Source organism: Rhinolophus hipposideros (assembly GCF_964194185.1).
Source record: "Rhinolophus hipposideros genome assembly, chromosome: 3".
Lineage (NCBI taxonomy): Eukaryota > Metazoa > Chordata > Mammalia > Chiroptera > Rhinolophidae > Rhinolophus > Rhinolophus hipposideros.
In genome coordinates, this window is record NC_138049.1 from 103,988,104 (window position 1) to 104,005,893 (window position 17,790).

General features: G+C 42.0%; 1 protein-coding gene across 2 annotated transcripts in view; it reads right to left on the bottom strand.

The window, feature by feature from the left end:
- BLTP3A (bridge-like lipid transfer protein family member 3A) overlaps positions 1 to 14,754 on the bottom strand; it is a 52,770-nt gene extending 38,016 nt beyond the window's left edge. The window contains exon 1 of one of the 2 annotated variants that reach the window (XR_013992972.1): positions 14,486 to 14,673. Coding sequence is in view for 1 of the 2 variants with exons in the window: in XM_081043199.1 (XP_080899325.1) it covers positions 14,486 to 14,529 (44 nt within the window). In the remaining variant the exon portion in view is untranslated. Of the gene's footprint in view, positions 1 to 14,485 lie in introns of both variants that reach the window. The other variant, XM_081043199.1, reaches the window with a different exon arrangement.
- Between the last annotated feature and the right edge of the window lie 3,036 nt (positions 14,755 to 17,790).

Sequence of the window (17,790 nt, forward strand, 5' to 3'; positions counted from 1 at the left end):
ATAGCCATGTCAACTGGCAAATGACAACGCTGACTTCTTCAGGACAGTTTTAACAGCAACTAGACCACCACAGGCTGTTCTCCCATAATAGTAGAAACGATGTAACATATATTTACTTATTAATTTATCAATTTACTTTTAGGATTCAACAAAAAATGGATGTCACCTGATTCTTTAAAAAGGCAATAAGAATTCTTCCACTGCATTTATCTGCATTTTATAATAATAACAAAACACAGGTAAAAAGACGCTCCCTGGGGCCAGTCGCTGTGGGGGAGGTTTGTGGAGGTTTGCTCAACCAAGGACACCACTGACCTAAGATCTGATCTGAAACCATTCCACAGTCGCCGGCACAAACTTTACTCAGCATTTGTGTTCCTCTCTGTGGAAGATATCACTGAGTCCAAGGGTGGCTGAAAAGGCTAATGGAAGCCTGCTATTTATCCACCTCAAGTATGTGGGAAAACATTTTCTGGCCATCTGTTACTGTTACAGAGCACAGAAGCTAAACTGAAATCGAGTTGGAAAAATAGGCTTTGATCAGGTTTCATTTCTGCCAAAGGACTGCAATCTGCCAGAGACAACAGAGAGAAGCTCTCAGACATCTTTGTGAAAATGTACAATGTTGGGAAGTGAGAATTCTTAGATTTTCACATTCACAGAATTTCAGAGCTAGAAAAGATCTTAAATAATCTTTAGTCCAAATCTATAATTTGCAAATGGTCAGAAAGTTAAATGATTTGCCCAAGAGTCACAGCTAGCCAGTGGTAAAGTTGGGACTATGTAAATGGCAGAAATGGGGCCTAAGTCAGCATTCGTTCAACTCTCCCACTACCTGCATCCTGCAATTCGGTAGCTTTATTGCTAATAAGAGAACCAATAATTGCAATAATCAGTCTGCTTTGGGTCCCATAGAAACTGAACCCTCACAGGAGAATTACAAAGGTCCGCAAATACACTTTGCTTCCTTCACTATTTTTTCTACTAAGGTGATCACAGCCCAGCCCTGGGCTTCTAAGCAACCTGTCCAAATCCACATCCAAGCATTTTCACTGCTCAGCCACACCATAGGCTTGTCTTTAAGCAAAGATATAACACAACACAGCACTGCAGCAGTTGATTTAGGTGCAGGACCACTGCACCATAGAAACAAAACACCTCAATCACTAAAGTAGCTAACATTCCACCCCAGCAATCTGCTGAAATACTCCATTCAGTCTTAGAGGTTGCCCTAATAGGTTTACTCTCAAAACTTCTTCTTGAACAAATACATGCCTTTCTTCGGAGAAAATTCTCTTTCCTTCTAGATTTTTGTTTGTTCTTTACAACATTGAGTTTTTTTAACTGGTTTTGTATTATTTGAGGTGCGATTCACATGGCGTGGCTAAATTTCAGAACTTATTATTTTGTTCTACTCATCTGATTATCCTTATGCCAATTATGACACTATCCTTATGACTGGAGCTTCATTTTAAGTCTTGAAGTAAGTAGTATAAATCCTGTCATTTGTTTTTCAAGATTATTTTGACCATTGTAGGTCCTTTTCCTTTCCATATCAATTTTTAAATCAGTCAGCTAATTTGTCAGGAAAAAAAAGCACCTGCTGAAATACTGATTGGGATTGCATTGACATGGCTCGATTTGGAGAGACTGGATGTACTAACAATCAGTCCGCTTATCCTTAAATATGGTATATATTCAAGATACGGTATATTTATTTAGGCCTTCTTTAACTCCTCCTACCAGTGTTTTGTAGTTTTAGTATACATCTTTTCTTAAATTTATTTCTATATACTTAATATTTTTGACACTATTATAAAGGAAATTTGTTTTTTCTGGTTGTTTGCTGCTAATAAATATCAGTAAAGAGCTATTTCGATACTGACCTTGTATCCTGAAATCTTACTAAATTCAGTTATGTGCTCTAGTGATTGCTTTGTAGAACTTTAGGATTTTTATGTAAACAATTATATTATCTGTGAATCGGTAAGTTTTAGTTCATTTCCAATCTTTATGACAACTGATATTTATATATTGATCTTGTATTCGGCACCCTTGCTAAACTAACTTATTAGTTCTAATAACTTTTTTAAAGAAGCCATAACATTTTCTACATAGACATTCACGTTGCCTGCAATATCTTTGCTAGGCTTTTGTTACTAGAGTTATGATAGACTTACTAAAACAAGTTTGGAAGTGTTTCCCTTCTTTATTTCCTAAAATAATTTGTGTTAAATATGTATTTCTTCCTTAAATATTTGATAGAAAGCACCAATAAACCTATCGGGGCCAGGAGTTTTCTTTATGAAAAAGGTTTTCACAACAAATGCAATTTCTTTAATCGATATAGGACTAGTCAGGTAGATATTCTATTTCATTTTGTCAGTTCTGATAAGTTGTTTCTCAAATAATTTTGTGCATTTCATCTAAGTTGTCAAATTTATTGACAAAAATATTCATAATATCCTTTAATATCTTTTTAACATCTGTAACATCTAGCTATATCCCGTCTTTCATCCTGATAGTATGGTTTTTTTTCCTTGTACAGTCTTGCTAAAGGTTAATTTTATTGATCTTTAAAAAAAAACAAACATTTGGCTTCCTTAGTTTTCTCTATTGTTTGCCTTGTTTTCAATTTCACTGATTTCTACTCTTTATTTTTTCTTTCTTCTACTTACTTGGGTTTATTTTGCTCATCTTTTTCTAGCTTAAAATGAAAACTTCAATCATCGATTTGTAAACTTTTTTCTTTTAAGCAGTTAAAACTATAAATTTCCCATTGTTTACTTTATTCGCTATCTCCCACAAAGTTTGATATATTGAATTTCATTATCAATTAGATAGAAATATTTTCTAGTTTATTTTACGATGTCTTCTTTGACCATGAGTTACTTAGAAATGTATTTTAAATATTCCAAATTTGGAGAGGTGGCTTTTCTAGCTATCTTGTTATTGATTTCTAATTTAATTCCTTTGTGTCAGGGAATATATTATGTAAGTTTTCGATATTTTTATATTTATTGAGACATACTGTATAGTTTAACATATGGTCTATCTTAATGAACATTCCCTGTACAATAGAAAAGAATGTGTATTCTGTAGTTATGTGTAATGTTCTATAAATGTCAGTTAGGCAAGGTAATGCATAATGTTATTCAGATCCTTTATATCTTTATTAATATTTTCAAGTTATTCTATCAAGTTATTCTATACTGAAGGAGAAGTATTAAAATTTTCCAGGGCCGGCCCGGTGGCTCAGGCGGTTGGAGCTCTGTGCTCCTAACCCTGAAGGCTGCTGGTTCGATTCCTACATGGGCCAGTGGGCTCTCAACCACAAGGTTGCCGGTTCAATTCCGCAAATCCCGCAAGGGATGGTGTGCAGCGCCCCCTGCAACTAAGATTGAACAGGGCACCTTTAGCTCAGCTGCCGCTGAGCTCCCGGATGGCTCAGTTGGTTGGAGCGCGTCCTCTCAACCACAAGGTTGCCGGTTCGACTCCCGCAAGGGATGGTGGGCTGCGTCCCCTACAACTAGCAATGGCAACTGGACCTGGAGCTGAGCTGCGCCCTCCACAACTAAGACTGAAAGGACAACAACTTGACTTGGAAAGAAGTCCTGAAAGTACACACTGTTCCCCAATAAAGTCCTGTTCCCCTACCCCAATAAAAAAAAAATTTCCAACTATGGTTGTGGATTTGCCCTTTTCTCCTTTTAATTGTCTGGTTTTATTTCACGTATATTGAAGGTCTGTTATTAAAGTTATACACCTTTATGATTATATCTTTCGGATGATTTGATCCTTTTATTATGTTCCTTTTTATTTTTAGTAATAATCCTTGTCTTGAGGTCTATTTTATCTGATGGTAATATAGCCATTCCAGATTTCTTGTGCTTACTGTTCACGTGTACCTTTTTTCATCCTTTCACTTTCTATTTATGTCTATTCCTTTTATATCCAGTCTGACAATCTGCCTTTAAATTGAAGCATTCAGTCCACTCACATTTAATATAATTGTTGACAGTGTTTGGATTTCAGTTTATCATTCTATTTGTTCCATCTGGTTTTTGTTCCTTTATTATTCCTTTCCTGCCTTCTTTTTAGGTTAACCTAATATTTTCAGTATTAGTTATACCTCTTTGTGTGTGTGTGTGTGTGTGAGAGAGAGAGAGCGAGAGAGAGAAAGAGAGAGAGAGAGAGAGAGAGACAGCTCTAAGGCTATAATATGGAACCATAACTTAGGATCTACTTCGAGTTCTTTAATACTGCACTACTTCATATAAAAATGTAAGAACCTTGCAACAATGTAGTTCATTTACTGTCCTTCATCTCTTGGACTAAAGTTGTCATAGATATTACATCTACATATGCTATAGATCAACAAAATAGTGCTAAACAGTCTTGTCTTTTAAAGAAATTAAGAGAAGAAAAAATACATAGCCTTTTATATCTACATTTCCAGTGTTCTTCATTCTTTCCTATAGATGCAAGTCTCCATCTGGTGTTATTTCAATTTGAAGAACCTCCTTCAGCATCTATTGTAGTACTGCTAATTCTCTCAGTTTTCATTTGTCTAAAAATGTCTTTACTTCCCCTTCCATTTTTAAAGGACATTTTAGCTGGATATGAGATTCTAGATTGAGATTCTTTTTTTCGGCATTTTAAAGTATCATCCCATTGTCTTCTGACCTGTTTTTTATTGATGCAAAGTCAGCCATTAATTTATATCATTGTTCTCCTATATGTAATGAGTCATTTTCCTCTGGCTGCTTTCAAGATTTTTATCTTTATGTATAGTTTTCAGCAATATGACTGTGATGTGCCTGGGGTGTTTTCCTTTATATCTATCCTACTTAGGATTCACTGAGCTTCTTGAATTCTATAAATGTTTTTCACAAAACTTGAAAATTTTCAGCTGCTATCTATTTATCTGCCTCTCTCTCTCTCTCTCTCTCTCAACAGCTCTATATATAACTCACACACCATAAATACATCTATAAATATAATTCACATGCCATACATATATCTATTTAAAGTGTACAATTCATTAGTTTTTAATATAGTCACAGAATTGTGCAATCTTAAGCTTAATCAATTTTAGAGCATTTTCATTGCTCAACTCCAAAAAAATACCCTTCAGCTATCATCCCTCACAACCCTAGGCAACCATCATTCTGTTTTCTATCTCTATAAATGTGCCTATTCTGGACATTTAATATAAAAGGATTCATAAAGATGTAGTTTTATGTATTTAACTTCTTTCAGTTAGCATCTTCTCAAGGTTCATGCATGTTATAGCATGAATCAGCATTTCATTCCTTTTTATGGCCACAAATATTCCATTGTATGGATATACCACATTTTGTGTAGTCATTCATTCATCAGTTGAAGAGTGAATTTTGTTCTACTTATTGGACAATTAATTTGGTGGGATTCATATTCCAAACTCTGTATCCTCTGTAGTAGACAGCAGCTGAATCTCAACTCAATTCTTTCAGCTCTCTAACTATTGTTTTTTTCTAGGTTCCATGGAGTCTTTCCCCATGCATGTCAAGGATTTGGACAGAGTTTAAAAGCAGATTTTAGGGCTCACCCTCCTGTTGCTCCCTTCTGTCTGAGATTTCTCCCCTTACTTTCTAGCTCCTCTTGTAACCTTTAACTGGATTTTTGCTTCAATTCTAGCCTCCACCCACCATGCAAACTGGGGAGTATTTTCAGGCAAAAAGCTGTGTAAATGAGACTCTTACCCATACAGTTCCTATATTTCAAGTTCCCCATCAGTTTCTGCCTGATTTGGTCACTTTCCAATGTCTTTAAGAAGTTGTTTTTCATATATTGTCTTGAGTTCACAACTATTATCTGAGGAAGGATTAGTTAAATATGAGATAGTCCTCTATTAGTAGAAGTAAAGCCCTTTCCCACTAAATCTCATTGGTATTAGATCCTCCCCAAGAGGCAAGAGTGATGTGAGCAGATGTGCACAAATGCGCCTCTCAGGGCAGCATGACTGAAAGGATAGGAAGGAAGGAAGGAAACAGATTTCCTTAGAGAAAACAGATTTCTCTTAGAAAAGGGAAATGCATGTTTTCAGTTTTGCCTGGGAAAGCACTAGACCAGATGATTAGAGACAGTCAGCTTGAATGAACTTTAGCCCATCCTTAACTGGATTTTTTACATATTGGAATTTCCCAACTTTCAGATGACTCGGACACACCACAAACTGTTGCCCAGACCCCTGCCCTATCCCCCCGCCACTGCAACAGAAATCATTTTTGGAAACTCAAAAACAAACAGAGAACTTCCAGAGTATCTGTGGATTCAGAAGCTAAGAAAGGAAGAGTAGCTTCGGGGAGCTGACCCTGTAGAACATATTCTGAAATAGAGTTGGTCTAATCAGAATAGATTCCTGCTCCACAATATGTTCTCTACTTTTCTCCCTTGACTTAGTTGTAATCATGTATCCTAAAGAACTGGGAATTCTGGTGAGAAAGTGAGGGGAGCAGAACACGCAGGCCTCGTTGGGGGAGGAGTGTGAAGGGCTGCGGGTAGAATCAGCACAATGGGGCGCCCAAGAACAGGGGCCTTAGGAAGTAGAAAGGAGACAGAAGGACAGAAAGGAGAGCGTATCACAAGCACACCTCAGCTGTATCAGAATTTAGTCTAAGTAGGTAGTTCTCAACCCAAACAAACTCAGTTCCAGGAATGGCAATGACAAGAGTTACAACATTTTTTTAAATAGTGACAAACACTTGGTAAAGTTCATAACAACCTTCCCCCAGGGTAGTTACAGTTCTGGAACATTCGCCATAGTTTAAAGCTGTCAACACTGTGTTTGTAGGTAAAACAGAGTTCAGTTCTAGGCTTATATAATCTAAACACGTAATTCACCTATGTAAACATCTAACAAATATTCAAAAGTCAAAAAAGACAAAGGATAATGCTTCCTTGTGTGAAATTATTCTGCAAACTGCATGACATCAGCATCTCCCGCTGCTCATTAAATATTGCTCACACCCCTCAATCACAACCCAAGAAGTCCCTGCAGAGTACAATAATCTCAATGATCTAAAAGATTCCAACAAATAGGAAAAGAAAAAACTTTTTCTGTTTCTCCTTCATTGCCCCTCCTCCTACAAATGATTCACTAACAACCAAGACCAAGAACTCCTCGTGAGCTTATATTATATGTAATTAATTCACTACAGCTTTTGTGGGCTAACTTTGGAATCTGTGCAACACTATTTCTATTGGACCACGCATTCCAAATTTCAAACTTAAAAATTTTGAGAACATAATACTTCCATAAGTCAGAGACTTAAATATACTGACCTCTCATGATCTCTAGTCTAATTTTTTAAATAATAAACTGACATCCAAGCTACATATGACCAATGTACTATAAAGACTGAATATACATGTAAAATAACCACTGCTGTAGGCAAATAAAACAAACATTTTATAATACAAGTCCTTATTTTTGTGGCAAGTAGGTACAAACTACATACCCTTTACCTAAATTAGTAATACACTAATGTGTACTATTTTCGCACTTTATTTTCCCCTTTACTACAGATATTGATTGACTTCACTGCTTATAAACACTGGAAAGTGTACTTAGAATCTACAGTCAGCACCAGTGAGTAGCAAGTATTTACCTCATCCACAAAGATAAAAGGTCCCTTAATGATACCGGGCGAACTGGATTTCCTTGCCCTTCTGCCCCCCACCCAACTTCCACATTCCTCAGGTCTAAGGTTCCCTGACTTCCAACCACGCACTCCCACTCCACACATCTTCTGCACCCACTTCACCCACTTAAGCGTCCTCAAACTCTCTGGTTTTCAAAGCAGCCAAGGAACACACTGCTGTCCCAGAGGACACACTCAGTGGGTACAGAGAACTGAGTTGTGATGAAAAGAATCTTTTTTTCCCCCCAGTGATTAATGCTATACTTACAGATTATTATTCAACCAGGTTTTATACTAGGTGACAGAAACTAAATGACTTCTAATTTCTTTTTCACTCCAAGAATACAGTATATAATTGTGCTATCTTCTCTGACTCTATATAAATAAATCCTCTAAAGACCTAACCTAGTGTATACATTTCACCTATTTCACCTGTGCTGAGATCAAAGTTTCCTGCTTGAACTATGCCTTGAGATGAAAAAAACTTATAAACAGGAACAATCCTTGTTTCCTTCTCTCCTTAAGGACTGATACAAAGAACATTCATCTCTGTATTAAAATGTTAAGAAACGTAATTCCTAAATATCTAAAGAATTAGATATTTGGATAAGTTAGGCACAACCTTCAAGATGCTGAAAAGCATTATCTCCAGAAAGTAACAGCGATCTCTTTTCAGCAATTTTGATACGTATAGGTAAACAGTAATAGTCATTATTTATTAATTTTTCAGTCCCTGTACTCCCAGGAAGAAATGGGGACCCTCTACACTGAATTGAGTTCTAGAATAGAAGAGTTTACATACTTTCAAAAATGCTTATCTCTCAGAAGTAGGCTGGTCCTGGGAGAATCTGGCTTAATACTTCCAGCCTTGATCTATAAAATCAGAATCTAAAGCGTGCAAAATCATCTCTGCATCTCACTTGGTCTAGTAAATCTACTTTAGAGAAAGCGGGGGACATGCCTACTTTTTCAGGACCAAACACTTTTATACATTACTTCTAATCCTCCAAACAACACTGGGTGTTACTATCCCCCATTTACAGAGGAGGAAGCTTCAGGAAGCTAAAAGACTTGCAGAACAGAGCTTACAAGTGGCTGAGTCAAAATGCACAGCCACCTTTTGGAATCCAAAGTTCTGGTCCTTTCTGCTACCTTTCTGACGTGCCTCTCAACCAGTTTTTCAAAGCAGGCAATTTCATTATTTGTGAACTATACATTGAGCTACTGCATGCCAGATACAACAGTACTGCTTTGAAATTTTTATTGCTTTTAAATGCTACGTTTAAGACACAAGACAACCATTTTACCCTTGGAAAGGGGTAAAGATTGCAATACAAAAGTATGAAATTCAAATTTTAGTTTCTTTAGTAAGAGTGGAGTGTAAGCTTATAGAACAGAATGAAACTATTTAATATCCCAGGTAGTCTAAAGACCAAATATTTAACAAAAACCCAAATGCCTGAAGAACAGGCCTCCTTTCTCTTCATGATTGTTATTTTGACAGGGAGCTAGTCATCACATCCATTCAAGTAAGAAATTTTATGGGCTAATGGTTATAAATTACCCCAATTATTTTCACTGAACCTGCCTAATTTGAACATTTCTCCAAAAAAAAAAAAAAAGATATTTTGTTTTCAAGGTTCTGCCATTTGCTTGTGCTTAAAATTTACAAATATATCAAAACTTAAAATTAAACAAGGTTAGAATAAAGTGCCCATCTGGTTTACTACAAAGTAAAAAACATTTCAAAACACACCCACCAGAATGGCCATACCCGTAATGAAAAGGAAAAATACCAAGTGCTGGCAGGGATGTAAAACAACCAGAACTCCCATACATTTCTGGTGAAAGTGTAAACTGGTACAGCCATTTTGGAAAACTGGCAATATCTATTAAAATGTTACAATATTATACATATCCTACAACCCAGAAATTCCGCTGTTATTATATCCCCAACAGATAAGTGTACATTTGGTCACCAAAGAACATGTACTAGAATGTTCCCAGCGGCACTATTCATCATAGACCTAAACTGGGAAACTATCCAAATGTCCATCAACTGTAAAATGTATAAACAAATACACCAATGAAAATGGAGGTCTACAACTTGATGCAACAACAACAGGGATTAATCTCACAAAAATAACGTTGAGCTAAAAAAAACCAGACACAAAGCATCCCTACTATATGATTCCGTTTATATAAAATAAAAGCGGACAAAACTAATATATCCGGGTAGAAATCAGGACAGTGGTTACTCTTTGGTGGTGGTAACGGTTGAAGGAGACGCAACGACGATGGAAGGAGCTTTCTGGGTGCTGGTGATACTGTGCTCCTTCATGTGGGTGCTGGTGACCAGGGAACCCTCAGGCTGAAATACTCAATAGAAGAGAACCATTATAGCAGCGGAGTGGTGAAAAAGCACAGCTCTGGGATCAGAGTGCCTGAATTTCAATCTCGGTTCCATCACCTACTAGTCATGATCTTGGGCAAGGTAGTTAACCTCTCTGTGCCTCATTTCTTCATCTATAAAATGGGACTAATATATACCTCATAGAGTAAGGGTGATGATTAAATCATCCTAAGACTTATAAAGTGCTTATTCGCACAGTTGGCTATTATTATTAAATATCTGCTAAGTAAATAAAAGAGCTTTATTCTGAAGCGATACAGGAAGATGAGGGAGAGAAACAAAGACATATATGATTTGGCCATCACTAGAAAATGCACAAAATAATTATTTGGGAAAGGAAGGTGACGATAAGTCAAGGATAAAGGGGTATGAGCTGGAAGCTGAGACTAGCTCTACAAACCTTCACCCCCTCAGACCCTGGGTAAGCAGTAGCCTTTCTGAGCCTGACTCCCCACTGCCCACTGGGGACCGCCCAGGGATGTCTCCAGGAGACTGAGTAATAACGAGTGGAGCCACTGATCAGAAACTTAGAGGAATGAGCTCAGTCAGGCTCTTATTCTCCAAAAGGACTCGGACATTTTCTATGCCTCTGAGTTTCGTCTAATCCTGATGTCTACCAGCTATGTCTCTGTCACTCAAGGTCCCACTTCCGGCCGCCATTTAAGACTTCTAATGGGTTTTGGAAACAGCCAGTTGGGGGTAGGCTGCTGTCGTCCACACCGTGGTGCTGGCCCTCACTTCTCAGCTGCTGTCATAGCTACCCTTTCGCAAACCCTACTTACATGGCAGCATTATAACCCTTTATCCCCATCCTCAAAACCCGCCTAGGGAGGTGCCTTCTTCCTCCTCCCGTCTTTTACAGATGAGAACACTGAGGCGCAGAAAGGCTGCCCTGTGCTCATTAAGTGGCAGAGCTGGAAGGTGCATCCAACTCGTCTGACTCCAGAGTCCGTGATTTTTCTATAAGCCACAGTCCCCTGACTTATTGCGCAATCAGTCACATTTCCTCTTACTTAGATAACCAAAGGTCATTAGAGAAGGTGATCTAAAACAACAATAATCTAATTTAGTGAAAAACTCAATTTTGGATATTTTCTAAGTGCTGACTTGTTTCTAAGTGGGTCTGTTGAAATGAATACTGTGCGTTGAAGCAATCTGCATACACAGCAGGCATCCAAGCCAGAGCTTAAAACACTTATGAGACTTTGCATTTCTTCCCTGCTCAATCGCCAGTGCCCAGATCAGCACCTCCTTCACAGCAGGTGCTTAACAAAAAGATCTTGAATACCACCTCCCTCAAATCCTGTTTACCAAAATCCTCTACTAATAAAGAAGATGCATTCCAACAATACACTCTTAATAATATCTGAAACTTCATGACGAAAATTAAACATGCTATGCAAGTCACTGGGGTGTCTCCTGCTGTAAGACACTCTCCTCCAGGTCAAGTGGCACTGTCATCAGCAGCAGCAACAAGTAATTATTAAACACCTACAGATATTTATTTAACACAGTAACTCGGTACACCTTCTCTGCTGTTTCCCCACCGTTTGGCGAGCCACCGAGCCACTGAAGCCACAGTTCCCTCCAGGCAGGGCAGCCTCTGTAAGTGAAGTAGATAGAGCCCACACAAAGGCACAATGTCACACATGATTAGGCAGTTTCGCCAAGTTAAACAAACACAAAGGCCCCAGGAGTTTGACCTTTCCCCCAATCAGACCCACGTCCTAGTACCTCTTCCTGGAGCCCTGAAACTGCAGCCTAAATAACCTTCTTCTCCTCCTCCCCAATCAACCATCCAACGCTGAGGAAATCAGAAATGTCTCCCAATGCCTGTCATACTTATTCCTACTTCATCTAAAAGAGATACTTTCTTCACTAAGGATTCACTGAATGTGCCAGCATATACTATTAAAATTGTCTTTAAAAATCCCATTTCATAGGTATATGAAGCACACAGAACATGTGTGTATTACAGGGGAAAGCATACCTGTCAGGAAGCTGAGCTTTTGCACTACACCTTACCTTCCATTACAACTTGGGCAAGTCATTTATCCTCCCTAGGCTTTAGTTTCCTCAGCCATAAAATGAGGGGCTGAACTAGTCAGGGGTTATTCACTTAGTTCCAGGATGCCTTGCCGGGTTCAGGCATGTGCTTTAGGGGCTCATTACCCCATACACACACCTGGAACTTATATTAAAAAATTACCTGTCCACATATATGGACTTTTCTGGAGAAATCTATGGCTTATATCAAATTATCATGCAAGCTGTGGCCCAAAAATCAACCACAGGTCATGTTTTATTGAGCATTTACTATGTGCAAGGCATTGTGCTAAGTCCTTACATGTAGTAACTCAGGTCACCTTCATAACAGCCCTTTAAGTTAGATACTATTATTAGCCTCATTTTACAGTTGAACAAAATAAACCACAAAAGGCCTGGGCTCTTAAACACAATGCTATATTAAGTGACATCATCTCAACCCTAAAATTCTCTGATTCTATATTTGTCACGCGGGGCGGCCTGCGGGGTCTTTGCTCCCGCTCCCCACACAAGAACACAGGATATGGTGAGACCAAAAAGAAACACCGATGGAGCCACAGGTAGGGGAGTCATATCACTATAGTCTCACTGGAGGCTGGATTCACACAACGTGCAACCTGCTGTCCGCTTTTCTGCCAACCGACCGACAACCCTCCTCAACTCCCCAGCGCAGTGGCGGCAGTTATATCAGCGGCCAATGGCTTACGGGTTACAGCTGACGGCCAACTAGCCACAGCTGATGGCCATTTACTACCTGAGCCAGCACCTTTCTATGTGAGGCCGAGAGCCTGGAAACTGCTCTCTGGGGCTCTGTCCCCACAGTATTCATCCAAATTAATAGTTTCCCTTTAGTTAAATTTTTTGTCCCATTTCACAATATGAATCCTTTTATTTAAATCTTCCCACAGAACAACTAAACTCATGGAACACCCAAACGAAGGCTCCCTGAAAAAGAATGCATTAGGGAGTTACTCCTAGTAAGGGGTCCAAAGGCACTTTCCAGCTCCAGCAGCCAACCTGCTTTTACTTTTATAACGTGGTGGTTAACCAAAAGATGTATCTGAATCAATTACTAATTAAAGCCTAAAATCAAAGGAACAGTAAATAAGTCAACCAGGAAGAGGGAAGCAGTGGCAGCACCAGCCTCTCATACACGGCTCACCAACAAATGAGAAGTCCGGGAAAGATGCATTAGAAAGGCGCCACGTGCCCCCACCCCCGCGTTGACCGGCTTCTCCCCCGCTCCCACCTCCTGTAACCAGTGACCACTGTGCAGCCAAGACTTGAATCACGCTCCGCTTGAGATACACAGCTGGCGGAAGGCACTACGGCATCACCAACCCCCGCCTGAAATAAGGAGTGACAACGGAGCGACAGCCTCGCTGCCCATTTCGGGGGGCACGAGTTCTGATCCCCCGCGTGTGACCAGGGACCCGCCGTCCTCCAGCTCCGCCGGCGCACTGCGCTGCCTGCTGCCCTTTCCGCCCCGCTCACCGGGGGGCACACCGCGGCCTCGACGGCTGTAAAGCAGAAGTGGACATGGTTCTTTCCACGGGCTGTCCAAAAAACCCTCCACATCTTACAGGGAAGGTTGAAACTTTATGCCCAACTCTCGTGACCTTTCTCCACTTAGTGTGTGTAATGAGAAGAGCAGCAAAGGAGGGAGAAAGGCGATCAAAGGAGCGGCCCTGGGGCAGGGACGGTATCCTTTTCAAGGGTGATGCAACAGGGTCAGCCAGACGGTGGAGAGCCGAGCTGGGAGCCCCTGGGAAGGAGACAGCCAGCGTCGGACTTGGCAATCTGGGCGGATCGTGGGCTGGGCATGGCCGGGCACGAGGGTCGCTCAGGACGCGCGGGTACGGGCCCGCCCGGGGCAGTCGGAGGAGACGAGGCCGTGGGGGCCTGGCGGGCGCGTGACGGGCGGGCAGAGGGCCCGGGGGGAGAGCAAAGCCGGCGGGGGGCCCGGCAGCAAAGGGGTGCAGCCCGGGGACCCCGGAGGGGCGGGCGCGGGGCCGGGGAGCGCGGGGGACCCGCCCGGGAGCCGAGGGCGGGCGCGCCGGCCGGGAGGGCGCCGAGGGTCGGAGGGCTGCGGGCGCGGGCCGCGGGGAGGGGAAGCGCCGGAGGGGCCAGCGCGAGGGCCGGGGCGAGGGAAGCGCAGGGTGGCGACAACGGCCGGGGCCAGCGGGGCGGGGACGGCTGTCCCGGCGGCGCCGACACGGGGACCGCCACGGGGTCCCGGCTCGGGCTGAAGACAGAGGCCGGGCCGGCACACGGCGTCCCGGGGGTGGACGGAGGGGAGGCAGGGCCCGGGGCCGCTGAGGGCCGGCGCTGGTGCTCTCACCGGGACAGGTGCTTCAGGATCTGCTTCTTAATGATCCCGGCCATGCCGGAGCCGCGGCCCGCGCGGGGGGCGGGCGGGAGCTGCGGCCTCCTCAGCCGTGGACCCGCGGCCCCTCACCTCGCCGCGACGCGGGGGCCGGATGCGGCCGCCATGGCGCTCTCCCGCCGCGAGCCGGCTCTCGGAGCTCCGCCGCGATCCCACCCACCCACGCGGCACGGCGGCCGCCAGCCCTGAGCGACGCGGAGACAGCTCGCCGCTCGCCAGACTCCCGGCGGCGGGGGCGCGCGTGGCCAGGGGCGGGGCGCGCGGCGGCGGGGGCGCGCGTGGTCGGCGGGGGCGCGCACGGCGGCGGACGGGCGAGCTCGGGGCCGTGGCCTCAGCCCAGCGGTCGGCTCCGCGGAGGCGGGTCCGAAAGGCTTCGCCCTCCGCCCGCAGAGGTTCCCACTCCGGAAGCCGCCTCGAAGCGCGGGGGCAAGGCGGCGCGTGGGTGACTTTTTGCAGGAATTCGCTGGAAAATTGCGCAGCTCGCCGTCTACTTCTCATTCATTTCCTTCACCCATTTACTCATTTGTTGAGCACCAGCTACCTACTCCGGGCATCGGGGCGAGTGAAACAGTCTCAAGGGCCTCACGGGCCCGCAGAACCACTGCCGTCTGCTCTGCTGAAGAACTGAGAGGGGGGCGTCTGTTCATCTTCTTTGTGCCGCTGTTAGCCCCTACCCGGTTGACCAATGGGCACATGTTCACTCAACACTTCAGACATGCACCCCTCCCAAATGTCGGGGGGCAGGAGAAAATGAGACAATTGTCAAAATTACCAAGGACATTAGAGATGAACGTCTTCGTTTTGCAAATGAGGAAACTGAAGCCCAGGGAAATGGTTGAAGGAGCTTGCCAGGGGCGCAACCACTTAGACTCCGCACTAGAAGCCAGGTCTTCTGACTCTCACTACTGCCAGTGCTACTTCCACTCTCTTCCGTTCGTACACTTAAAAGTGTAACCCATATGCCAGGGACATCTGTAGACCCAATGGCAAAAGTGGCAGTTTTCTAGACTTACACCTTCAAGCAAAAACCTAAGCAAAATAGTACTAAGACTTACAGGAAATCTGGCCACCAATTAATTTTAAATTTATTCATTCTTGTGAATAGGTCATATTGTACATGCACATAATACAAAAATCAAGGTAAATTTCCCTCTCTCCCCTGCCCCTGAGTCATTCAATGCCCCTCCCCCAAAACAATTGTTACCTAATTCCAGAGATCGTCTAAGCATGGTAACCACATAAATGTGAGATTTTTACAATAATCAACAGACTTAATGCATACCTATGCTTATGTCTTCATCATAATAAGTTCAATTTTTCCCAGAAGTCCCCCCAAAATTACCTTTTTAAAAATGAAGCAAGTTGGGGGCCGGCCCGGTGGCTCAGGCGGTTAGAGCTCCGTTCTCCTAACTCTGAAGGCAGTCGGTTCAATTCCCACATGAGCCAGTGGGCTCTCAACCACAAGTTCAATTCCTCGAGTCCCGCAAGGGATGGTGGGCAGCACCCTCTGCAACTAGAAAGGGCAACTGGACCTGGAGCTGAGCTGCGCCCTCCACAACTAAGACTGAAAGGACAACAACTTGACTTGGAAAAAAGTCCTGAAAGCACACACTGTTCCCCAATAAAGTCCTGTTCCCCTTCCCCAATAAAATCTTAAAAAAAAAAAAATGAAGCAAGTCATCCCTCAGCCTAGGTCCCCAACAGTCTACGTCCCAGTCCCCATCATCATGGCTGCACAGTCTGTCATTATTTGCCCCTCTGCCCACCTCTCACCAGAATACACGCCAATAGACCCTATGGAAGAAGAGGTTTCCTGTGAGGAGTATTGACCACTATCGCTCCTGCCCAATTCAGCTCTCAGCTGCAGGGGCTTCAGGGCCCTTTCTTACCTGGCGCACCACATCAGCTGATTTAGATATCTGACATTAGCTACATAAAACAAAACCTTCCTCAAGCTCAGAGACTCAACATCCTCCTTGAACCATTCATCACGCCTGATGAACGTTATTTTTGTTGAAAGCAAAAACTCGTGCTCTAAAAGAATATGGCCTCTCTAGGGAACCATTGACTAGGAGTATTAATGTGTTTATCCTTCCCTGCAATGCTAAGAATGTGAGGCATATAAAAACAAAAGGGATTTAGGGGCAATCCACACAATTTTTAAATTAAACATTTTATTTTGAGATGATGGGAGATTAACATTCAGTTGGAAGAAACAATCTAAAGAGATCCCTGTATCTTTTACCTAGTTTCCTCAATGATAACAACTTACAAAACTTGTAGTGCACTATCACAACCAGGATATTGACATTGATACACTTAGTTTACAGAACATTTCTCCCTTTCTCATATGAGTGCCTTTTATTTCCTTTTCTTGCCTTTTTGAGCTGGCTACACCTCCTGGCACTTTATTTAGGACTGGTGAGAGCAGACATCGTTTTTTTGTTCCCAGTTTTAGGGAGATAGCATTTGGTCTTTATTAAACTATTAAGTATAACACAAACTGTAGATTTTTTTGTGTGGATGCTCTTTATCAAGTTGAGGAAGTTCTCTTCCTATTTTTCTGAGAGTTTTTTTTTTATCAAGAATGTTTAATTTTTTGAAATGCTTTTTTTGCATTTGAATGCTATGTTCATGTGAATTTAGCCTGCTAATATGGTGGATTGTGTTGATTAATTCTCAAATACTGAACCAGCCTGCATCCCTACAATAAACCTCATTTGGACGTGGTATATAATTACTTTCATATATTGATGAATTCTATTTGTTAATGTTTTATTAAGCATTTGTATGTATTTCCTTGATGGCTAATGATATTGAGCATCTTTTCATGTGCTTATGGACCGTTTGTATATCTTCTTTGGAGAAAGGTCTATTCAGAGCCCTTGTCCATTTTTAAATTGGATATTTGTCTTTTCATTACTGAGTTGTAATAATTCTTTTTATACACTAGACACAAGTCCCTTATCAGATATAATTTGCAAAAACTTTTCTCCCATTCTGTGAATTGTCTTTTTCCTGAGTCTTTTGAAGCACAAAAATTTTGAATTTTGATGTTATCCAGTTTATTTTCATTGTTGTTGCTGTGCTTAGTGTCAAATCTAATGAATCATTGCTTATCCAAGGTCATGAAGATTTACATCTCTGTTTTTTCTAAAAGTTGCAGTTTTGGGTCTCATATTTAGGAATTTGAATCATTTTGAGTTTTTACATATAATGTGATGAAGGGGACCAACTTAATTATTTTGTATGTGGCTATC